Here is a 24,899-nt window from a genome sequence, read left to right on the forward strand (position 1 = left end):
ACCAGTTTCACATTAGCAAATTCCAATTAATCCCCTTAGCAACACACTTCAGACGTTCCACTGCAGGGAGAGAAGTCCCTCCCCTCCTATTTCTGCTCCCTGCTTGTCTCCCTGCCAGAAACCTTCAAACTAAAACAAGAAAGGAGGGGAAAAATAAGCGACTAAAAATAATCAGGGAGGAAACCTCCAGGAACCAACCTTGCTTGGAGGTGGTGGCCGCAGTGCTGGGGGTGCTGGCAGAGAGCTGGGGGGTCTCCACGGCCCCAAATCCTGCAGGGGTGGGCTCGGGGACCTGGCTGGGCACCTGCTGGGGGGGAAGGACAAAGGGGTGAAAATGAGCCTGGGAACAGGAAAACATGGAGCAACAGGCAAGTGGGGAGGTGGGATTGGGTGGGACAAAGAGGAGAAACCAAAGGCAGGGAAAATAAAGAGGAAAGATGCACAGGGTGGTTGGATAAGTTCTAAAAGTACATGGGAAGGGGAAGAAAAGGCAGCAGGGAGAGGGAAAAAAGAACAGCAAGGAAGAGACAGCACAGCACAGTTGTCAACACACTTGATTCTCCCAACGTTTCTTCCAGGGGCAGCAGGAATGTTCCTCCATGCAGGACACACACACCAAGGCTCCTGGATCTCTGTGATTTAAGTTTCCAGGAGCAGCAGGAATGTTTCTCCATGCAGGACACACACCAAGGTTCCTGATCTCTGTGATTTAAGTTTCCAGGGGCAGCAGGAATTTTCCTCCATGTTTTTATGTTCCCTTTTGGGACTCGACTCCTTCCTCAACTGATCATTTATTTCAACCACCTCAGAGATTTCATGTCTATTTATTTCCTTTTCTCTGTATTTATCCACTGGTGATGTGTGTAGGAGTGTATGAACAGTGGACAGATGTCTCTCCCTGCACACACATCACTCATCAGCAGGAAAATCACCCAGTTTGGGGTGGTTGTATGAAAAAATCACCCACAACCAGCCTTGGGGGTGGGACCTGCAGGGCAACATGAGAATAAAACCAACTGGGCAGCAATTCAAGGCAGAGCAGGAGGAGCTGATTCTCAAACAACACGGAGAGAGCCTGAGATTGTCTGTGTGGAAGAACAAAACTGCAGGACCAGCAAAGTATGATGAAAGACTGAAGGAGCCCCAGCCTGGGGCAGAGAACACATATTTTAATTAACTCCCATCATTAATGGGCAAACACTTCACTTGTGTTCATGAAGGTTTGGTAAAATCCTTTGTATTTAATCTCAGAATTTAAGGAAGATCAAGTAACTGCCCCAACTCCCTCAACCTCAAAGGTGAGAAACTTGTTTGAGTGAACACAGACGGGGCAAGGCAGCTACAAAATCCTCTTAATTACACAGCAGGGACCAGGCACAGAAGAAAATGGGGCTAAATCTCAATTTCCTAATCCCAGGTGGAAAGCCAGGCAGCTCCCTGCAGGTGTCAGCTCTCACCCAGCTCCACACCCAAAAACTCCTCTAACATCGACAGGAAAAGGGATTTTTAAACAATCCAAACCCAGCAGAATGCTCAAGACATGGGTGTCTAATTCCTGCTTTCACACAGGCTCTCAGAAATCCAGGAAAAACTTATTTCCCTATGCAAAGAAACTCTCTGTCAACCTGCTCCTCTTCTCTTTCCCTCCCATTTCCAGCTTTTCCAGCTGTTTCATCTCCACAGAGCAGGATGACAATGGAATTATCTTCAAGACACTAATTTTCACCATTTCAGGGGGATTGGGAAAAAGCACATCTGGAAAAATAAGAACCAAAATCTCAATAGGGGTGAAGGGTTGAAGTTTTCTTTGGGATTGCTCCTCTTCCAGGAACGAGCCTGACTGATCAGCTGGAGAATGGATGAAGAACTGCAGCCCAACCTCCAGCTGAAGGAAAGAAACCAAGGAAAACCCAGCTTTACAAATGAGCAGGTTTAAAGAACATTTTCCCCCTTGCCCTCAGCAGATCAGGACTTTCATTTTATAGGAGATGTACGGATGAAATCCATGGGGAAAAGGTGACAAGAACCCCATGAACGAACGCAGACCAGTGAAGAAGAAACTGTGAGCCCAGAAACTTTGTGAGTCAGGAACTGTATTTCCTTAAGAAATGTGGGAAACACTCATTTATTTTGTGGGAATGGTTGTGCAAATGAATAAATGGTGCTCCTGCACTGAGCCTTGCAGCTGCAAAATGGAGCATTTAGAGACTTTCTAGGAAAAAGGCCCATTGAAAATCACTCCGTGATTTATGATGCTGCAAGGGTTGGCTCTGGGTTCTTCCACCCCACCAGAGACCCAGCAAACACAAGGTCTGACAAACTCATTGAGACCTGGGAGAGGTTTGCCAGGAAAGTAAGAGCATTTACTCTTTAAAAAGTGATTTTCTGTGGAAGTCAGTGCTGAGGAAACACCATAATCAGATCCTGGTCCTGGGTTTTCTTCACTTTCCCAGCAAAAAACACAGTGTGGAAAGTAAGTGTTCTGCTAGAAATGGACAGATAATATCTCCACGGCCCTCCAGCTTCTCTTGCAGGAACTTTAAAGCGCTTTCATTGCTAAAAAGTAATTAAACCCCACTGTTGGAGCACTGGGAAACTCCACCTAAAGCACTTCTTGGTCAGTGATGCTGAACACGGAGGAGGAGCTGCAAAAAGCACAGAAATGGCTCAAAGCACAGGGCTCATCTTGGCAGCAAAGCTCATTTTCTGGACAACTCCAAGAATTTTTTGATGTTAAGCACAATTCCAAGAATTTTTTGCTATTCAGCACTTAATCTATTGAGAGAAGAAGGTGCTTCAGGCTTGTGTTAGTGAAGCTTCAGGTTTTATTGAAGTAAAAAAAAAAGAGTTTTGAGTTTAAAAAAATCAAAAAATAATTTGAATTTAAATGGAATATGAAACATTTGGAAACCTGTTTTTATTATAAAAGCATTTCTTTTACAAATACAGGGGACAGGGAGTGGTCTACAGCAGTGGCTTCCTGCACTTCTTGAGGAAGTTTCTTCCCCTGTGCTTGGAACATTTAAATATGAATGTGATTCCAGGATCACATAAAGAAGCTTTATTAGAATTTAGTGTCATTCTAAAATCTCCCTGGACTGGGAGTCACGTTGCTTAGATGAGGAGGTGATGCCTTGCCAAGCCCTGAGGTTGGACATTCACATCCTGAGTGTTCAACCAGATGAAATCCCACCAACCCCCCCCAGGAGCAGGGGGTGGAACAAACCCCAGCAGCTCTTCCAGGAGCTGCCCATAAACCATGAGCATCTCTATAGTTATGGCTGAGTACTGAAAATTCCCTGATTTGAGCCTGTTCAAAACAGGAACACCCACACTGCTGCAATTCAGCCCCTGAGCACAGTTATTAAGGCTCTATTTAATTTCATCCAAGATATTAAACGTGCTCCCAAAGACTTGATTTAGAGAAGCTGTTGGGACAATAACTTGGAATTTTCCTGGCTTAAGTGGGCTTAAATTTTCAGTTATGTTACACTAATGAACTTTTTCTAGGGAGCCCAATTTCAGAGCTCTTCTGTGATTACCAAGAGTGGTTCCAAGCACCTCATCAGAAGGAAGGCTGGATATTAAACAAAGGAGTATTTGCATACCTTGGAGGAGGTGATTGGACATCACTGCTGTGCTCTGCATACAAATTACAGCTGATCAAAATTCAGGCTTGTTAACCTCCTCTTGAAACACATTTATTTCCTTCTGGTTGACTTAATTGCAGTGTCTTAAAATAGATTTCAGAATGTAAGAAGAGCCTGGATTCGCTGCACCGGGCAGGAACACCACGGGAAGCCTGGCTGGTTCCAGCTCTGCCCACTTCCAACGGGGAAAGTCTTTCAGCAGGAAGAAATGGAAGAAGATCTCCCTGGGATTCCAATGTTTGACACCTACAGTGTCTCCTCTTATGGAAAGAAGTTTAACGGGTGCTGCCCACGATGGAGGAGGAGAAAGCAGGTGACAAAGCACAAGGTGGTGCCTTCAGGTGACAAAAGGATTTGATTGAGCCTGGGAATGACTGAAATCCATAACTATCCCACTGGCCTCACGAGGGGAGATCTGCAGGCCAGGCTCTTGCTGCACCTCAGTGGTCCCAGTTACACCTTCCTGGAATCTCAAGCTCCCACTCCAGCACAACCTCCAGGCAAGGTCGTGCTTCTGCCTCAGCACAGTCAGCAGGAAACTACTCACACGTGGAGGGGAAAGGAAGGTTTCAGCTCAAAATAGGCTGTTTCACCTAAAAAGTTGGCAAAACCTGGTGACATCCAACAGGGAAGAACATGGAAGAAGAAATCACACCCCAGCCCCAGCCAGGCTCTGACCCACAGCCCCCCCATCAGCTGGACAACCTTCATGGCTTCTGCTCAGGCCCCCAGGCAGAGACTTGAAGGGGTCAGACTCAAAGGTGTGTGACAAGAAGGGATTTAGGAGCTGTGGAGAATGTCAGATTGGGATATTTATGATTTTTCCCACATCAGAAAAATGCGTTTTTAAGTTTGAACAGAGAGAGGCCAAACATGTGACAGATTTATCACGGCTCTTTGAGAAAATTCCCAAGCCCTGCTCCTTCTGGTGACTCTAAACCAGCACCTCTAAGGCAGAAAGTCTTTAGTTTGGACAGAGATGCAACTGAGGGTGTATAATCAATCACATGTGTGACATGGACTTTCCCCAGGTGCTCAGGACTAACAGAGAAACATCTCATTTCTCACAGGTATTTTGTCTCCTCCTTTAACACTGAAACTCTTCCCAAGCTCTGAAATCTGCTGCTGATCCAAAGGGAGGGGGGATTGCAGCAGTGCTGCAGCTCCACACTGACGAGCTACGGGTGGTAAAAACGACCAAATTTGGGAATAAACAATAATCCTTGAAGAACATGGATAGTTTAGGAGAATGCAGGTGTCTGGAAGCTCAAGGCATTGGGGTTGACACAGCAAAGCAGAGCAGAGCAGAGGCCCCGGGAGGAGGAACCTTCGTTACCTGAGGCGGAGTCGGGGTGGAGGTGGGTCTGACGATGGGGGGGGTGGGGTTCCTGCTGCCCCCTCCAGACATGATTTCTTCTGTTATGTCTTTGCCTCCCTGGTTTGGATCCCGGATTCGGATCTGTGGGATTGAACACAGAAATAATTCAAACGACCCCCCATCACCGGTGTCCCTGGAGAGCAGCGTGGGCAGGACCCGCTCCCAGCACCCCCCCTGCACCCAGCACTGGGCTGAGCTGGGGCTGGGCAGGAGCACTGGGATGGGGGTTGTTCCCATAACTTGAAATGCATGGCATGTCAGCCCTTCATCTCCAAACCTCATTTAATCAAAACCTAATTTAATCATCAGCCACACCAGGTCGGGCTAAAACACGTGTCCCTTGTAATTCAAATCTGGTCTCTGCTGCTGGGACGGGAGTTTCCTGCAACTTAGAGGATTTGGGGGACAGTTCAGGTACTGAGCTAAACTTGCCAGGCAGTGAAAAGGGCAAGAATAAAAAAAAGGCTGTGTTTTACCCTAATGTGAAACTCTGTGACTATGCCAACCCAGCTGCTGGGAAAGGGGGAAAACAAATCAATCATTCCACCAAAACAGAGGGAATCAAACAAAAACACTGAGAGGAAGAAAGGGAAACTGCAAGAACAAACAAAACTCCTATAAAACTCAGCAGCATTTAGGAAACAAGTGGGTTTTTGTGAGTCTCTTCACAGCCCCAAAATGGGAAGAAAAGATAATTTCCAAAATAAACCACTCCAGAACACACTCACTGAACCCTCAATGACACTTGAGCCAATCCATGTCCCTGGACACGGGGAAGAGCCAAACTGTCTGGGATAATGTGAAACAGAGCTTTCCATCTTCAGTAAGAATTGGAGAGTCTGATAAACCTGAAGCCAGAGCTGCTGTGTCCACCCACCTTCTCCACAGCTCTTGGCTGAACTCTCAGTAATTCCATGCAGAAATCCAAGCAAACAACTCCAAGCAAACCAAGAGACACCAGAACCCTTCCCCTGGAAACCACCATGCTCCTCATAATCCCCCCATGGCAGGGGTTGGAACTGGATGGGTTTCAAGGTCCCTTTCAGCCCAAACCCTTCTGGGATTCTGTGACATAAAACCAAAGTGCAGAAGGGTTTTGTGGTTCATCACATTCAGCATCGTGGGGTGGCTGCTTCACTCTGGGTTATGAAGACACAAATGCACACATGGCACTCAGGATGTTGGGCTTCTCTTATTTTTGATGAGGTTTTCCTGCTAAAACATTTAATTAACCACAGCAACAAGGACTTGAGAGTTGGCACAAATTCCTGCCCTCTCCTCCCCCTGACACGGAGTCAATGCCACTAAAACAAGCTTTCCCTGCCTGGAAGTTACTTAAACACCCAACTAATGGTGGATGTGGGGGTGGGTACACTAATACATTTAATTTTTCTTTAATTTCCCTCATTTCTTCAGTTGCAACACCAATTAGCAAACTGAAATAGCACATTCAGAGAGAAGCATCTCGGGCATTTAAAATCCCTTTTCTGCCTCAAAGAACTCGGCTTTGCTGGCATGGAACTGCCTTAATCCCAGCTGAGCGTGTCTGATCAGCTCTGCATTTCAATGGCATCAGGGATCTGGGCATGTCGTGTTTGGGATGCTGAAAAGAGACTCCTGGGGACTGAAGAGGTGACTAAAGAGCTGCAGCCCCTGTGCTGAGGGCAGCCCCAAGAAAGGCCTTTCCTGTGAGCCCAGCTCAGCTCTCCCAGTCTCCTGAATCACCTCAGATCACCTTCAAAACTCCACAGATACAAATATTCTGCATTTTGAGACATGCCCATGTCCCTTTTTATATTCCCCCTCCCCCCCCAAACTGTTAAAAGAGTTCTTTTAACATTTCCAAACCACTCTCACACACAGACTGGTATAATTTCCTTTTCAATCTTTACAAATTATTCATTCACCAGTTCAAGTCCACCCCCATCTTCTCCTGTTTAAACCTTACATTCTCCCTATGTACCTTTACTGTTCCCCACCATCCACCTGCAGATGGGTTTAAATTCCATTAATCTGCCTCTCTCCAATTCCCACCAGTGAATTAAAAAGAGTGGGAATGTGCTCTCCAAACCCCTTCCATAATGTGCTCAGGTTCTTCTGAGCCTGCAAATACATCCACAACTTACTGGTTTTCTACCTTTTCCAAGGCATAATATTCAATAATTTCTTTTTTTCTGTCATTTTGAACCAATCCCCAACATTCTCCCAAGCTGAGCTGAGTTTGCTCATTCCCACCTGGCTCTTTGGGAACACCCTCAGCAGCAGCACAGGCAGGAGTAGGGATCCCAGGCTTTGAGGGAGATGCTGCTGCTTTCACTGATGTTTATTTAAAAAACAGCAAAAATCTTTTCCTTCCTGACTGGCTGAGATGTCCCAAACTCAGAGCAGAGGGTCCCCATGGAAAAATGGAAAATAAGGCCCCAGTTCAGCACTGTGCAATGTTTGGTGACACTTGGCTGTGACAGGTAAGGTGGAACCTTTCTGGGAATCACAGAATCCTGGAATGGCTTGGGCTGGGAGAGACCTTAAAGCTCACCTTGTTCCATGGGCAGGGACACCTTCTACTATCCCAGGCTGCCCCAAGCCTTGGACACTTGGACACTTCCAGGGATGGGGCAGCCACAGCTTCTCCAGGCAACCTGTGCCAGGGCCTCCAGCGAAGATAAAGCTCAGTTTTAAGCTTAAGAAGGGTATTAATTTCCTTCCACCTTCCAATCCCCCAAGGAATGTGTCCATCAGGGCCATCACTCACCGTTTTCTTCTCCCTCTTGGCGGGTGGTGGCTGCTGCTGCTGCGTAGGCACAATGATGGGTGCGGACTGGTACACGGGCTGGCTGGGGTAGAACGGTGTTCCTGGGGGGAAACGAGGAGGGAACAACAGGGAGAAGCTCAGTTTGGCTGGTAATGAACTAAAACCAAGCACAAGAGGTAAAACTGGCCACGGGCTCCTCCCTTCCTCCAAACCCCAGAACTTCTAACAACGATCTGGGTTTGCTCTTCCTCACTTCACTCAACAGAAGTTGCTCCTCCATCAAGACAAGAAATTAATTTTTATTTAATTATTACAATTATTTCATTATTAAAAATAATTTAATTATTTAAAACCAACCAATTAATTAAATTTATTTACTTAATTATTTCACTATAGAATTTTTAATTTCCATGGTAAAATGGTGGCCATGTGCATCCATTCCCAAGGGCCTGTGGACACCATCAAGGCACTAAAAGACCATCCTTGGACTCCCCTGACTGACAAACAGGTGAGTTTGTTGTTGCTTTATCATTTTTTTTGCCTTTGTAGAGAAATTCAGTCAGACCAACACAAACAATTTGCAAGGTCAACTGCAGTCTGTTCCGAAGCATAACCAGAAAATTTAATTACAAACAATGTTCTTCTCATGCTGCAGCTCACGAAAAGCACGACCACGGTGATTAGTGCAGAATTTCACCGTGGTGCTGCTCACATTGGAACAGCCAATACAGTTCATTATGGTTTCCTTTATGGAATGATGTTGGCTCAATAACTGAGTGCTTTAAAAACGTGCCAGACATCAGGGTGGCAGAGCAGAGCTGCCTTCTGCCCACGGATCCGGTGTCAGGGGAATGTGTGAGGTGCTGCTGGGTTTTTTTCCCTTCTAGGCATGGATATTGGATGGACTGACTGCTTGCATTTGCCCCTGGAGCAATCTGATTTATTCATATCTGATCATTCTTCAGCTGAACTAACCTTTAAATGGGAATGAAACCTGGATTGTGCCTGTAACCCAACCAGGGGTCACTGCGATCTCAGGCAAAGGGTGAAACCCAAGAAAGAGCTCAGCCCTGCACAGTCTGATTTGAGACTTCAAAGGATGGATTCCCCCAGCTGAGAGCTGAAAGCAGCAGCTCTGGGCCAGCTCCCTGCCTGCAGCCTCCCAGGGGAGCCTTGTCCTGCCAAAGCAGAGAGCCCTGTGTGGCACAAGGTGCTCCAAGTGTTCAGTCTGGGCTGGGCTCAGTGACTCAACAGACACCTCATTTTGAGTGTCAGGGTCGGGCAGCAGGAGCTCAGATCAGGCCTCAGGGCACAGAAGTGTCCACCAGCACCTCTCCAGCCTGGGAATCCAGAACTGCTGCCCAGAGAAGCTGTGGCTGCCCCATCCCTGGGAGTGTCCAAGGATGGACGGGGCTTGGAGCAACCTGGGCTACAGAAGGTGTCCATGGCAGGGGGTGGCACTGGATGAGCTTTAAGGTCCCTCCCAACCCAAACCATTCTGGGATTCTATGAACCCTCCTCCCTCTCTCCTTAAAAACAGTGATGAACCTCAAACTCTTCCCAGTAACACTCTGGTGGAGCTGCCCAGTGTCCAAGCAGAGTCTGGGTCAGGTGAGGGGACAGGAGCCAGCCTGGGAGCCCTGGAATGTGGGAATTACCTTCATTTCTACAGATCTCCTGTAATGTGATCCCTGACAGAGAGGCAGCTCCTCAGGGAAGGACTCTTCCTTTATGAAAAATACTTAAAAAAACCAAATCCTGCAAAGCAAGAGGGAACTTCTGGGAAGAAACAGCTTCTATTGCAACAAGTCAAGTGCCCGTGTCAGTGCCACACTCTCTGCTCTCCTGCCTTTTCATCACTTCCAGTCCTACAGCACCGAAGTTTTATTTTCCCTCCTTCCCACTGATCATTTCAAGGTCTTTCCCAACGCTGTAGGAAACTCCCTGATATCAGAGGATGATAAATTGCAGAACTGAGGTATAAAATGCACTGTCCATCCTCACAAGTTCTGCCTTCATCACCTTCTTCGGGTCCTGTAATGATTTTGATATCCAGCAGCCACACTGGCTACAAATCCTGTGGTTTATGGGAAAAGGCACTGCCAGCAGCTTTATCCATGCCTGGATTGTAGATTTAGCTGTTCCCCAAGCCTGGCAGCACCTGGTGAGAGACTGAGCATTCCCAGTCCCTCCAAACAGCAAGGAAGGAACAGGAGGGAAAGATGGATGAGCACAGGCAAAGCTGCATCATCCCCTTCCTCAGCTAAACCTTCCCTGCCTGGAAAACTCTGCAGGATGGAGAGCTCCAGCTTCACCCACTGATGCTCCACAGACACAGCAACCTAAAAACAAGCTGGGACTAAAAGATTCCAAGTTTCTGTGCAAGAAAACAGGCACTTCCAGGAGAGGAAAGCAGCCAGAAAGGAACCTTTTCCTAATTACAAGAGTGAAGACTAAGCAAGTCTAAGCAGGAAGTAAGAAAGCAGACTTGTAACAGCAGAAAAAATGAGGAATACTGGGCAATTTCCTCATTTAAGGGATCAGATTTGAAGAACCATTGCAATGTTCCTTCTGGTTTTTTTCTAGGATAAACAACCAGGAAGCAGCTGCCTCATAATTACCCTCCCTCCTTCTATTCTGAAATTGCAGAACCACGTTTGAAGGGTTCAGGGCAACCTTTCAACATAGTCCCATGAGCTCCACACACACCAGATAAAGAACAGAAAGAAGGAAAACACTAAAAAAGAGCTCCAAATGATACATAGGGAAGCAAGTGGGGCTTTGCTCTCCTTCCAAAGGCATCTGTGTGTGTGAAGAGCAAACCTGCAGCTCTGCCAAGGGTGCAGGGCTGTCACTGTTCAGCCTGGAAGGGAATGAGTCACCCCAGGGCTCTGGAATTCCAACAGCTGCAGCCCATGGGAAGCTGACAGTACCTCTGCCCCCAACAGGTCACAGAATGTGATGGGCAGGTAGCAATGAGAGAACAAAATGCCTCAAAATTGATACTGAGAGGTGAAAACCCTTCAAAAATCCACCCACACGAAGGGGTGATGAATGCAATCATCCTGGGGGCCTTTCAGATGCTGCCATAAATGAGCAAGGGAAGAACTGATGGACATGAGTGCAAGACTCCTAATTCTGCATCTCAAACACAGCTTGCAGGAGCTGCTCTGCCAGAACCATCCAAACACAGATCCCATGGAAAGCCTCCCAGGGGCTGTGATGTCAGGAGGACAGGGATTGTGCACAGCAACACGCTGGGAATTGTTAAGAAAAGACCTCACTGCTTTTCTGTAAGAGGTGATTGCCAAGAGAAGAGGTGGGGAAGGACAGTCACCCACTGGGTTTGCAAACTGGGACCCAGGGGAGAGGAGCTGGGAGGCCCTGCAGGACTCAAGGACCAGGAGCCATGGACAGGAGGGATCCCCAGCCCTGGAATGTTTAATTGAAACTCTGAACCTCAGGACCTGGGACAGTCACAGAATCATGGAATGTCCTGAGCTGGAAGGCACCCCCAAGGATCATCTAGTCCAACTCCTGGCCCTGCACAGACACCCCAACAATCCTCCCCTGTGTCCCAGAGGATCATCCAAACCCTCCTGGAGCTCTGGCAGCCTTGGGGCTGTGCCCACTGCCCTGGGGAGCCCGGGCAGTGCCAACCACCCTCTGGGGGAAGAACCTTTCCCTGAGATCCAACCTGACCCTGCCCTGACACAGCTTCAATCCAGTCAAACCCCCTGAATACATGTATATCTGATGATCATATCTATGACAATCTCCCAACCTTTTTGCTTGGGAAAAGGCAACACCAGGAGTTGCCCCCGACAGGGCCAAATTTCAGCCTGTGCGGGAGTTACAGACTCTTCCACTGCACTAAATTGATCTTTGCAGCATAAAACCAGGGAACAAACCCCATGGCTTGCTCTCACCCCTCACTAAACACCGAACAAGGAACACAGGGATAAGAAAGTCAACTGCTGTATTCCTGGAAGCAGACCCAGGGCACGGCTCAGTGGAAACCAGGGCTGCCAGATGTACCCACAATACCTTAATAAATAACAATGATTGAGCAGGGACTAAGAAACAGCCACCATTCCTGGTCCCATGTGATCCTGGGCAGCCTTTCCTGAGGCACTCACACAAACAATGCTCTGGGAGTGGGGATTTTTCAGGAGTGAATAATCAGGGCTGTGACACCACCAAATTTAGCATCTATTTGAAGTTCAAACAAATGCTAATCCAGCTCGTTATTATAAATCTGCAGCTTGACAACAGAAAAACACACCCAGGGAAGATTCTGTAAGAAGTCTCCAAGCAGAACTTACCATAGGCATTGGGGAATTCTCCAGGACCTGGGCCTGGATAGAAGGGTCCCGGTCCCGGCGGCTGCACAGGGTATTGCTGGGGGGGCCCGACGTACGGGGGGCCACTGTGACGATACTGGGGGGACAAAAACCACCATCAGTCCACACAGGAGCACACAGAACCTGTAATGGAGCCCCCCAAACCACCAGGGATCTGATTGTCAAAGCAGGTAACTACAGAGAAATGCAATCATTAAGGTTGGAAAAGCCCTCCACGATCATCGAGTCCAACCATTCCCTCCCCACCACGTTCACCCCTAAACATGTCCCCAGGTGCCACATCCACACACCTTTGGAACACTTCCAGGGTTGGTGACTCCACCCCTGCCCTGGGCAGCCCATTCCAATGCCTGACCAGCCTTTCCATGAAGGAATTTTCCCCAATATCCAATGTAAACCTCCCCAAATGTTACCGTCAGAAAAATAATCAGAGCTAAGGTAAAGACAAGGCAGGGAGGACTTGAGAGGTGAGGCAGAGCAGAGTCACCTCCCTGATTTCACCAACACTGTTTAATGAGGCCCAAGGTTTTAGAGTGACTGTAGATCTATTAAGTCAAATTAGATACATTTAAAGCATAAATATTTTCCAAGAGCTTGGTTTCCCATTGTTTTTGACTCCTACAGCTTCCATGCACAGAACAAATACTTCATAAGAGAAAGGACAGAGGCTGAACCACAGAATCACAGAGTCATGGAACCACTAAGGTTGGAAAAGGCCTCTAAACCACCAAGTCCAACATTCCCCCAGCACTGCCAGGGCCACCACTAAACCATGTCCTCAAGTGCCACATCCACATGTTTCATGAACACCTCCAGGGATGGTGACTCCACCACCGCCCAGGGCAGCCTGTTCCAGTGCCTGCCCACCCTTTCCACGAAGGAATTTTTCCTAACATCTAATCTAGACCCCCCTTGGCACACGAGGCCAAATACAGAACCACCAGCTTGGTTCCACAGACACATCCCCCCTCCCACCAACTCCCGGCACGTCCTCAGACAGCCCAGATGGAGCAGAGGTGGCTCTGCAGCTCCTCAGGTGCCTGGCTGATGGATTTACCTGTGGGATACAGTACTGGGGGCCCTGAGGCATCGGGTAGGGCATTGGCAGGTGGTTCACCATCATGATGTGCTGGTTGGTTTGGTACACGGCAGTCGGGGTCTGTGCTCCGGGACGGATGGAGGGGCTGCTGTTCTGGATGGTGGCTCTTGGAGGCTGGATCTGAGGCCTCTGAAAAAACTAGGGAAGGGAAGGGAGAGAGGAGAGAAAACAAAGAACCGGTCAGACTTTCTGGGAAAGGATTAGAAATACAATATTATAATTATAAGACTAGTTTCCGAGGGTTGCCACGCCTTCAGAAAGCTGCAGGACAGTCTGGGTTTATCTGTGAACAGCAGGGCTTTCTATTTTACAAGGTAAAAAAAGGCAAGAAACGTTACAAACTAATAATTATTAGTTTGTAGCTATCGAATTTTACAGCTCAACTTTCAGAGCGAATGTCAGAAAAAGGAGTTTGTCTCCTTTCTTTTTAAAAGGTGGGTTGGCTGCTAAAAACCCCACCTTTGCAAACACTCCAGGGAAATAAAAGATCAAGGTAACTATTCCAATGTACCTCCAGAAGAGCTAAAAGGCTGGAATTTCACAATGGACAGAGGCACCTCATGCCTTTCCTTTACACTCATTGATCCGGACGACTTGTCCTGCCCTGTTTTCCAAAGGGTGGCAACTCGTCCCAGGGTGGCACCAAACTCTTCTACCACGTTGGGATGAAGTGATGCCCCAGGTGGATGGACCAGGTCCAGGGAACCAAGCGAGCCCCTGGCACACGCTCCGTCCTCGGCCCTGGCGCGGGAGAGGCACCGGCGACCCCGGGACGGAGCATCCGCGGGGCTGGAACGCCTGGCTCTGGAGAGGCTTTGGAATCTCGGCAGTCAGGAGGTAAGAAATGCATTCACTGACGGAGGAATGGTACAGGTGAGACACTTATGCCATGCAGAACCAGGAGTTGGAGTTACCTGTATAGGTCTGAATCCTCCCTTCAATAACGAAGCAAGAAAGCAGCAGGAAACAGAAAGAAAGCCAATGGAACAGCTTACAGATCAACAGGAAGGAACAGGATCAACATGCACCCTAATTCACACCATTCCAGTCACCTCCTGCCCTGCTCTCACCCCTTGCACGAACTGCCAGGAAAAGTGGTACCGAGGACTCTCAGGATCCCACAGGATCAGAAACTTTTACACCTCCACACAAAACTTGTCCAGAAAAGTTGAAAAAACAAAAGGAAAAAACCAACCAAACCATGACTGACTGCAGGAGACGTGACACTACAGAAAGACTTTGTGTTTACTCTGTTCCTAAAACATGAAATATTTCTCCTGTCTGGTCTCTTCCAGTGATACAGAGGGAGCAGATAAAGCAGAAATCCTGGCTCCAAGCGTGGATTTCTCTCCATTTCTGCACCAAGACTGGGAGGGTAAGAAATGCCACATATCTTAACTGCTTAGAAAAAAAATAATGATAATAATTAGGCCAGCACACATCACACCAAACCCTGCTGGCTGCTGTGCAGTGATGGGAACAGTCAGGGAGCAACTGTGTGAGGAGGGGTGAGAAGAGAAGAGAGGGGTGACCACTGAGGAATGAGGGAATGAGCTGGGATTATCCACCTTGGGTTTGGGAAGGATGAGGGAGGATGGAAGGAAGCTGTGATGCCTCTATCTGTGCCATGACAATGAGATTGAAGTGTTCATTCTGGTGCTGCTGAAGACTTTATAACAGCTGAGCTGTTCCCCACAGCAAATGATTTCTCCAGGAGAGCCATGGATGACTCCATCTCAGAAATCCAGACACTGTCAAGAGGAGCTCAATGATTTTATGTCCAGCCCTGTTAATCTCGATGGAGAACTGTCCCCAGCACACTGTGACCTGAACCAGGAGAAGGCAACTGTTTGGGGAGAGAAGTTTGGAATGAGGGTGCAGAAAGAAAACCAGAAGAGCATCACCCTGCCATGGTCCTGCTCCAGCCATGCTGGGCTGTGACATGGGGGGGAACTACCCAAGTGTCACAGGAACCAGGGGCAGGTGCTGAATTTATGGTGAGAATCACCAGAGTCTGCAATTTTTTAATATCCAAAACCACAAAAAAAGTGCAAAAGTCTTTCTCATTCCACTGCAAATCGCTGACTGATGATTATTTACAACCTGTTGGCAGCACAAGTCTCACCAAGGTGGTGAGAAATTCCAATGCCCCCACGGGGCTGTGTTTCTGCAGAGTGAAAATGGGCTGGAGGCTGAAGCAAGACCTGTCTCTCTGTCAACAGCAGCTCCATCCACAGGGCAGCACAAGAAAAGCCATGGGGAGACTCCCCCAGTGCCAGCCAGACATGAGCCTAAACCTGCTCCTCGAGTTCCTGCTGCGCCTACAGAACCTGCTCCCACCGAATGGAAACCTGAGGGAAAACTCACGGCACCAGGAACACCCTGGGCATGGAAAGCTGCTCATTTCCATCACTGGCAACTGGTCCCTAAAGGCTCACGAGGGGAGTCCTGCTGGGGGACACACTGGAAGCTCCATCTCATGGGACACGAGCTGGGTCTGTTCCCCACCGGAGCAGAAGGAAGGACGGGCCGTGTGCTCTGCAATGGGGGTGTGAGGCACAGCCCTGCTCTCCCACAAGCACTGAACGCCCCCAGGGCAGTGCTGGGCTGTTCCACAGCAGCAGGAGGATCTCTGACAAGGAAATTGTGTTAAAAACCCTGTCAGGAGCCCCCTACACAGCCCACACCAGCGCAGAGCCGGCTCGGCTCCAGAGATGGAGAAAAAAGGAGAATTCCATCCCTGGCACACCAGCAAGAGGAACAGCAGATCTGTTATTCCAAACAGGACCATCAGAAACATTTGGAAGCACCAAAGCTGAGACCTGCCTGACAAAGTTTAATGACTTGTAGCTACTCCACTTCCAGTATAAAACCAGGATTCTCAAGGAAATCGGGTACTGGAGCACTGAGCATCTGAGCCATGGGGGGGTTTGACTGTTCTAAACCACTATCACCTGGCTGGCAAACTGGTTTATGCTCCATCCTCACCCCTGTCCCTCCAGAGCTCAGCCAGCAATATTCATGCCTAGAAATGTTTTGTTATTCTGACTTGATCTGCCAAAAAATCCATGTTGCACGGTCAAAGTGTCCTGCACAGACACCCCCAGGTAACACTAACGATGATGCAGGGGGGAACACCAGGACATGAAAATCTGACAGATCTGGATTCTATTTCTTCTAGGAAGTGCAGGATTTGGAGTGGAGCACACACAGGACCCCTCAGGACCAGGGTGAACCATAGCAAGGCTTCTGAGAGAAACTCTGTGTTACACCAGCCCTTCCTTGACTCCTGCCTTCAAAAATAAAGCCCTGGTACATCTAATGATGGTCAAATTATGGTTGTTCAGCAACCAGTGCAGACCTGGGTTGTGTCCTCGAGTCATGTCCCATCCCTTACCTGTCCAAGTCAGAGAGGGAGGGAGTTCTTGGATCACCTTGGAGTCAGTACTACTGGGCAATGTTGTCTTTAACTTCCCCCAGGGCTGCTGCCCTCATCCCCCACAGAGGAGCAGAAGCAAACCCCTCTGACACTGCCTTCACTGGCTCCTCCAGCCTGCTCCTTTAATGAGCCCTCATCAGCCCAGCACATCCTCCACCTCCCTGCTCAAGGAAGCTCTGGCAAATCCAAAAGCAGAACTGCACACAGGCTCCAGACAGGGTTTCTGCAGTGCTTCCCAAAACTCCTTAACTGGAAATAACGTCAGTGGTGTATCTGGAGGCTGCACTGCTGACGTGGTTTCAGCCTTATGGAATAAACCCTTCTCCTTGGCACCACGTGCCATGCTGGATGTCACCTGTTCCATGCACAGCATCCTTGTGCTGACCAGGTTTTCCACCTTTGTACTGCTGCAGACACACATCTGCTCTTTGTGCCACAGGAATTAACACTAATTTTAAGGAAATCCCCTTCTAACCTCTTGCCCACTCCTCCACAATTCCCTGCCATTCCCTTCCATCACTGCTTAAATACACACAACCCAATATCTGTTTATTAATCATCACCTTCTTCATTTTTTTCCCAGAGGCTGCTGAAGGCACCCAGATGAGAGGTTGTCAAGTAGAAAAATCAATGATCAAACAGAGCCCAGTCCCTGGGATCACCCACCACTGCCTTTTTAATGATTTGCCATTCACTCTGTATTTCCAGTGCCTGGGAGTGCTCCCTCCAGACCCCAAAAACTGCACTGAGCTACAAACTTGGGGTAAGAGCGCTGAAAACAAACCTATACCAAGCTCAGCCCAGGGAACATGGGCACTCAGCTATTTCTTTTCCTAGTTTGGACCAAGGCTGGATGTTGTGATGGGTCCATGGAGCCCACAGAAGGTCGCAGAGAAAGGAAGAGAAAGGAGAGTTCAACAAGTTGTCACCCAAGCTCTGCACTCCAGTTAAGCTTCTCATACCCCTGTTACTCATTTTTAGTCATTCTGGTGCCACCAGGAGGGCTGGTGGGATAACCTGAGCCTGGCTGGGAGGGGGAGGAGGAGGTGCCTGCACAGGCAGTGCAGCAGGAACCATCAGCCTGTGGATGGATGTGGGATTTGACCTTTCAAACTTCAGCACAGGCCCTGGGCTCAGCTGAGGAGCTGCAGCCTGGAGACATCAAGATCACACAATCACGGAATTGTTTGGGTTGGAAAAGCCCTCCAAGATCATCAAGTCCAACCATTCCCCCAGCACTGCCATGTTCACCACTGAACATGTGCCCAAGTGCCACATCCACGTGGCTTTTAAATCCCTCCAGGGGTGGTGACTCCACCACTGCCTTGGACAGCCTGTTCCAATGCCTGACCATCCTTCCCATAAAGAAATTTTCCATAACATCCAATCTGAACCTCCCCTGGCACACCTTGAGGCCGTTTCCCCTTGTCCCATCACTTGTTACCTGTGCCAGCAGCAGGAGCTGCAGCACAAATCCCCAGGTCCACATTTCCCCAGTGGCCACCAGCACCTCAGTGCAGCCCTCTGGGCACAAGGCAAGCCTTGTCTGCCCCCCTCAGACTCTCCCAGTTTTATTATTTATAAATTATTAATTTGAGAGGAAAAGCCCTTTCTGTGGGATTTACAGCTGGCAACTCCTCCACGTGCTGGATGCAGACAGGGAAGGGACTGTGGCAGCCACTTCCCGTCACCCTCTGACTCAAAATACCCCAAGAAGCTACAAAATGGCCAGTGGAGTCAGTTAGGGAGTGAATTCCCAACCTCTCCAAATCCCAGAGCTTTTTCACCCAGCCCAGCCCATTCTCTGTTGTACAAGTTCCACCCAAAGGAACCCAAGTAACCCTGAGCTAAAACTGGATCCAACTCCACCAGCAACCCCAAGTGAAATGAGTCTGCCATGAGCAGCAAACTCAGCTCAAATACAGTTAAAAGTCAAAAAGCAAATGATGACATTTGAGTTTATACTTCTGATTTCTGTTTTTAATTACCTTGGCACCCAGTTTTAAAGTCACCCAGACGCTCCCCAAGTCGCTTCTTAAATGTAAAGTTTTATAGGCAGAGTCAAATTTAACAAAAACCTGCATTTTGGAGCTCAGATTAGAAGAAAACTGCTATTTTCAACTTCCTGAGGATCAGAAGCAACAAAGTGCCTCCAGAGCCTCAGTTAGGAATTAAAACCAGGAAAGCTCCGTGCACAAAGTGGGAAATGGAGCAGCAATCCCAGGCAGGGAGTTGCTGAGGCCATTTCAGGAAGAACACAAGTATTAGAAATACTGCCCAAAACACTTTGCAGGGTCTGGGTTTTTTCTCCTACAAAGTGAAGCTTTCCAGCAGATTCTCAGTGTGTGATCTGGGAATCAAGGATTACTGATACACGTTTAACTTCTAATCACAACTCCAGCTGCTATTTCATTTCACTTCATCCACTTTTACTGTAACACCCTAAATCTCTAATATTTTCTCTTGTCCAGAATGTGATCACTCTTTCTCCAGCATTAACTGGCTTCACCAACTATAACTATCCAACACAGGACAGGAATTCCCATCTGGAAAAAAACCTGCCTATAAAGCTGCCGTTCAACTTCAAGTGCTTAAATCATGCTAATTTGAGTACTTTTAAGAGCTAATAATTTCAGGCAACAACATTAAAGAACAATCCATTATTTGCCTGAAAGAGACCCAGAATCAATAGGAGGCACATGTCAATAAAATCCCACTGGGATGGACATGGGGAATTGCAACAATGGTGCTGCCTCTGCCTTCAAAGGGCATTTTGAGTTGGTGCAACAAACATTAACCCTGCTACAGTCAACTTACTTACTGAGCATGTTTTAGGTTACAAATCTCAGTCTGGACCCCCCTGCTTATGTTACACAGTTTAAACATGGCTAAATGTTGGTCTTGAGCATCCTCTGAGTGTTGGGTTTGGGACGAAGCCGTGACCCTCCTGCACTGGTGGTGACCAAAATCCCTCTGTCCACCCCCAATCCACACCAGGGGTGGAGAGTTTTGGATTAAAAGAAATAAACATCTAGAGCCTGGGTTTCTCTGTGCCTATCCTGATCCAGCACATGACAGATGCAACTGGGAATAAAGCCTGGAATGTGTTTCCAGTGGTGACAGCTTCTCGCAGATAATTATAAGCAGATTCAAATGTAACAGTCAAAAATCTGTAATCGGAAATTACAAGTTTTAACCTGCAGGCAGGGTCAGAACTGGGTTCAAAGGCAAGTTCTAGATCAAATTCTGACAGACTGGTGGCAGAGTCCCACCAGTAAAGCCACCAGCTGCTGAAGTATTTCGTCCAAGGCTGTGCTGCCTCCAGACTCCTGGGCCAAAACCTGCTCTCAGTGAGCTCAGGACACTTCAGGGGAATATTAACTGGCTCACACTGAATATATCCAGTGCCTTAGTAATGACCTATGAAAGAACTGAGGAGTTTCAGAGCAGTGATGGATTTTCAGTAAACACAGACCTGAAGTTAAGATCAAGAACAGAAGTATCTAAACAAGATCCTAATCCCGGCATTCCCCTCGTGTCCCAAATGTCCTGCAAACATTCCTCCAGCACTCCTGGCCAAGCCATCCCAGTCACACACAGAAATCACTCCTTTCTCTCTCCCATGAGCTTTGCCTGTGAGCAAACAAGTGCAAATGTCCCGTTTTCCTCTTTCAGCCCTTTTTTGCCCTGCTCTGGGTGGCTCCCACGGCCCCCTCGCTGCTCCCTGAGGTGGAAGGAACAAGGATGATGATGTTTTTCGGGTGTCTGTGCCCACCTAACACTTACCTGCACATCTGAGACACAACTATCCCCACAGTGCTCATCCCTATATTTAACTGCTCAGTAACAGGAGCAAAGCAAGAACAAAATGACCCTCCTGGAACAAACCTTCCTTGGCTTGAGCCCCTGCCCTGACACCACTGGAGTTAATCGGATTTTTTTTTTCCTATTAACTCGGTGGAAACAACCTGCTCCTTCCAAGCCAAGAATGTCATGGAAACAACCCAATCTGGGAGAGCTTTCCTGCTCTTGTCACGCCTCTGCTCCTCTTTCCCACCCAACAGTACCACCTCTGTCCCCTCCAAAGCTACAAGAAGCAGCAACATCACTTCCCAGGGGAAAGAGTTCTGGCAAAGATGAATGGGGGAGCTGATAGAAAAGATAATTTTAGACACCCTGACTAGGACAGAGGGACCTGTGTGTCTGTCCTGACACCAGAGAGGTCTGCAGGGTCATTCTGCCACCCCGAGTTTCAGGTGCCAGAGCTATTCCCAATCCTTACTCTCATTAATGGAGTGGTTCTTTACAAAGTCCAAGTCATGCAACAGGAATACCAGAAGATCCCTACATGTCTGGCTTTCATGGGCCAAGTAATAAGCAGACATTAAGCAGTGCAATGGTCACAGATAATCAGGTGTATCACACAACAAACGTGGCAACTGGGAAGTCGTTTGCTTCGCTCCCAGCTGGAAAAGCAGGATTTTCTCAGTTGACATCTTCAGGCAACTTAATCCACTGATCAGTTTGGGGAATATCCAGAAAAAGTTTCTAGTGATGTGAGAAGGCAAAAAAAAATCTCCCAAATACCTGGCAAGGATCCCTACAGGTTCATGGGAGCAGTGACCCCACTGGTGAGTTGTGTTACTCAGCGTTGCAGGCAGCTCGTTAGAGGGTTATGCAGGTGCTAGTAGCTACTAAGGGGTGGTTTCCTCCACTCTGAGTTAGTAGGTGAGTCACCTCCACCCCCAAGCCCCCCCAGGCAATTAGTGCAGGGTGATAACGAAGGGGCAGGTACTGTACCTGGTGATGGGCAGGTCGAGGCCCCGCTGCAAACTGAGGAAAGGCGGGAGAAACAAACACAAAAGGAAAGGCACAAAGAGTCAGAAACACCACAACGAACCAAAATGTCACAGTCTATGCAAAATAAACCCACAGAAAATAAAATAACAACGACACACTCAAAAGCTTTGCTGCAGGACAGCGACAGACAGGGAGCGAGGTGTCGGATGGACACGGGCACTGCGCTGCTGGGAGCTGGGAGAGCAGCTCCCGGGATCCTACAGGCACTCTAGTGGAGGGATGCAGGCATTCCTCACCCTGCCTGGGAAAAGAACATGAAACCAAAAAAAAAAAAAACCACCAACTTAAAACAAGCAGCAGTGGAGGTTTGGAAACTGTTTAAAGTGGAGGGAAATGGTTAAAGCAGCTGGACTCAGCCGTTCCGGGTATTTGTGGGATTGAGGATGGACACTCATGGCTGGAGAGCAGGGAAGAGCCAGGCACAGGTAGTGACCTGCCAGCCAGGGGCTGTGGGACATCCCTGCAGGGCAAAGAGCAGCGATTCCTTGCACATACACCCCCTTTTCCTTCATTTCCAGCTTGTTTTTCTCCATCAGGATCACAACAACCCCCTCCTTAACGAGTGGGATTTGTCACCCCCTCTGAAAGACAAGGACCAGGTTATCCCATGGTGTCCCCACTGAAGGGCATCAGCAGTGGAGCCTGGATGGAGAACAGGAGGTCCTGGCTCCCAGCCCTGAGCTCAGGCTACGGAGTCACTTCCCACTCACTTGGGTTAAACACAGAGGAAAACAATCCCAGTTGAACATGCTCAGTCGACATTCAAAGCATTTCCCAATAAGGAACTGATTGTTAAAATAGAAATAAAAATGAATGCAAGAAATGGAAAATATAAATAAAGATGACAAGGTGTCGTCTTCCAGAGCTGAGTTAGGTGTTGAAACCTTTAATTCTCAGTGCAATGAGCATGATGAGAGCAGGGAAACTATTGATAAGAGCTCCAATAATTACTGGAACAATCAAAACTAGTGATCCAGAGTGGATTTTCCCCACCACGTGCCTCTACTGTGATGGCTCAGTGACTTAGGACACATGGTACAGCCCATCTCTGCTCATTCAGGGACTCACTGTGGTTTCATTTCTGCCTGGGAACAGTGATCAAAACTGGCTACTAATTATTGGTTTTCTTAATAAGAGGGTTTTTCTGGAAGGAAAAGTGGGCCAGGGTTCACATGCAGCCCTTCCATCTATTTTAATGCCATCAAACATGAAGCAAAGTATAAATATCCACTGGCCCAGCTGATTTTTTTCCTTTATAAACTACTTTAATTGCCTAGATCTAAGATTTCCAAGAACTGCTAATACTGATGTTTATATATTCCTTCTGCCTTCACCTCACGGTGACTCTTGGATGGAGAGACATAAAACCCCTCAGAAAGGAGCAAATTCGCAGACACGTTTCTGGCACAAGGGTTTATAAAGAATGACCTGCACTGGTTCACCAAATAGTTTTTTCACCCTGGAAAATTTTCCCTAAGCTTTAGATTAAAGAATAAAAAAGCAAAGCCTGGTCACCTTGTAAGACTAAAAAGCTAAATTTCAATTTTAATAAAAGAGAAGGACTCGGAGCCTCCCGGCATCCTCCTGAGGCTCCAGGTGGGAAGAGGACAGTGGCTCTGTGGATGAGGAGAAACAGGCACCTGGATGAGTCTCAGGAGGTAAAAGCACTTCAAGTCCCTATTTCCCTGAAGAACCCTGCCAGACCAGCTCAAATGTCTTGGGAAAAGGGACTCAGGGTCCCCTGGAAGGGCTGAGCCTTTCCATGGGGTGACACACTCTGTGCTACACACCAGTGAAAAAAAACTACCCAAAAAGAGAATGATGGGGTGCAAAAACCTTGTGCTGCTTCGCTTCAGGGCCAAAGCACCTCTCCCATCCCTGTTCCACAGAGAAGATTTGTTCTCACTGTGCTTAAGGCAGGAGCTGGAAGTTTATATCTGAAGAAGCTGGAATATACTCTGTGGTGGAAGGTAACGTGTTATAAGAAAAAAATAAAGAAATTAAATAAAAGCTCCAAGTTAGTGAAAAATGCCTCATCTATTTTGCACTGGTCACCACTGGCTCTTGATTTTTTATTTAAATAATTCAGGTTGATAGGAATTATTCCTATTAGTAGCTGTAAGCAACAGAACAAACTGTAGTCACTGCTGGCTCCGATTAAAATTCACACTTGGGGTTGTTTTTTCTCTGTTTGATGAAGACAGTAGACAGGAAAACTTTATAAATCCTGGGTCCAACCTTCCTGCACCCTCATTCCCTACAGTCCTCTGTGGGCACAGGGAACGTTCTCTCCCTGGGGGTGTTGGCCCACACCTCACACCCCTCCTGGATCGCTCCAACACCCTCTCCAGCACGTCTGGTTTTGGGCAGAACTCCTAGAATTGGACAGTTTGTGTTTCAATCCCCTGGTGCTCAGGGCAGGAATGGCCAGGAGAGCACGGAGAACTTTCAGCAGTGCTGAAGGACCTGGATTTCGTTTTCCTTCCCCAGCTGCAGCTGCACTTTGCCGTTCCCGCTACCGGAGCGATGCGAGCGGGGAGCAAACGTGTAACCAGTTGGATTGCAAAGGTTGCTGTCCTGGGAGGAGCAGCAAAGCCTGAGCTCTGCAATTCCAACGGCCCTCGGATGCAGGATGGGATGGAGGAAGCTCCAGTCCCTCCAGGAAGTGGGGCTGGGATCAATCCTGCCCCACACGGGGCTGTGCTGTGGGAGCCCAGGGATGGCAAAACCACCCTCCTCATCCCCTCCTCACCCTGCCCCCACCACCAAAAAGGATGGTTAAAAAAGAAATAAAAATATAATAATAATTAAATTAAAAAACACAAATAAATCAAGCCTAGAACAAAATGCAGGAGTAGCTCAGGCCCGGGCCAGTCTTGCATTTGCTTTGGGGTGGGAGGTGGAATGAGATGTGATGGGTGGGAGCAGCTTTTAGTCATGAGGTGGAGATGGTCACAGCAGAGCAGATGGCAAAACCTGCACACAGGAGAGCTCAAAAAAATAGAGAAAAATGCCTGATGGCTGCAGACAAAAATCCTTCCTCGAGATCTCCTCAGGAACGGGGCCAAACCCCTACAATTTGGTGTTTTCTGGCCGAATTTCCTCCAGGTCCTCTCTGTGGAGTGACAAACCCCAAGGGGCCCTGGTCTCTGTCCTACCTCAGGTCAGATCCCCCCAGCTGTAACTCAGTTTGGGCCCTCGTGTCACCTTGGGACCTTTGTCACCACCTCACCTGGCAGAGGCTGCCACGGCAGCTCGTGCTCTCAGCAAAGAAGCAAAATCAGTGCATTTCTGTAGCCAACAAAAAGATGTGGTAAAAAATCAAAATAAAGAAAGAAAGGAAGAAATAAAAACGGT

At 48.1% G+C, this 24,899-nt stretch overlaps 1 protein-coding gene across 13 annotated transcripts in view; it reads right to left on the bottom strand.

Moving 5' to 3' along the window:
* The window catches only part of EIF4G3 (eukaryotic translation initiation factor 4 gamma 3), a 144,151-nt gene that overhangs the window by 50,561 nt on the left and 68,691 nt on the right, over window positions 1-24,899 (bottom strand). For 7 of the 13 annotated variants that reach the window (XM_027693140.1, XM_027693139.1, XM_027693137.1 and 4 more), the window contains 7 exons: window positions 21,483-21,515; window positions 14,158-14,178; window positions 13,202-13,381; window positions 12,106-12,220; window positions 7,781-7,881; window positions 4,987-5,109; window positions 199-307 (listed from right to left, as the gene is read on the bottom strand). In XM_027693140.1, coding sequence (XP_027548941.1) covers window positions 199-307; window positions 4,987-5,109; window positions 7,781-7,881; window positions 12,106-12,220; window positions 13,202-13,381; window positions 14,158-14,178; window positions 21,483-21,515 — 682 coding nt within the window. The remainder of the gene's footprint in view (window positions 1-198; window positions 308-4,986; window positions 5,110-7,780; window positions 7,882-12,105; window positions 12,221-13,201; window positions 13,382-14,157; window positions 14,179-21,482; window positions 21,516-24,899) is intronic. The other 6 variants (XM_027693134.1, XM_027693130.1, XM_027693138.1 and 3 more) reach the window with 4 other exon arrangements.

Source organism: Neopelma chrysocephalum, unplaced genomic scaffold (genome assembly GCF_003984885.1).
Source record: "Neopelma chrysocephalum unplaced genomic scaffold, ASM398488v2 Primary Assembly neopelma1_90, whole genome shotgun sequence".
Lineage (NCBI taxonomy): Eukaryota > Metazoa > Chordata > Aves > Passeriformes > Pipridae > Neopelma > Neopelma chrysocephalum.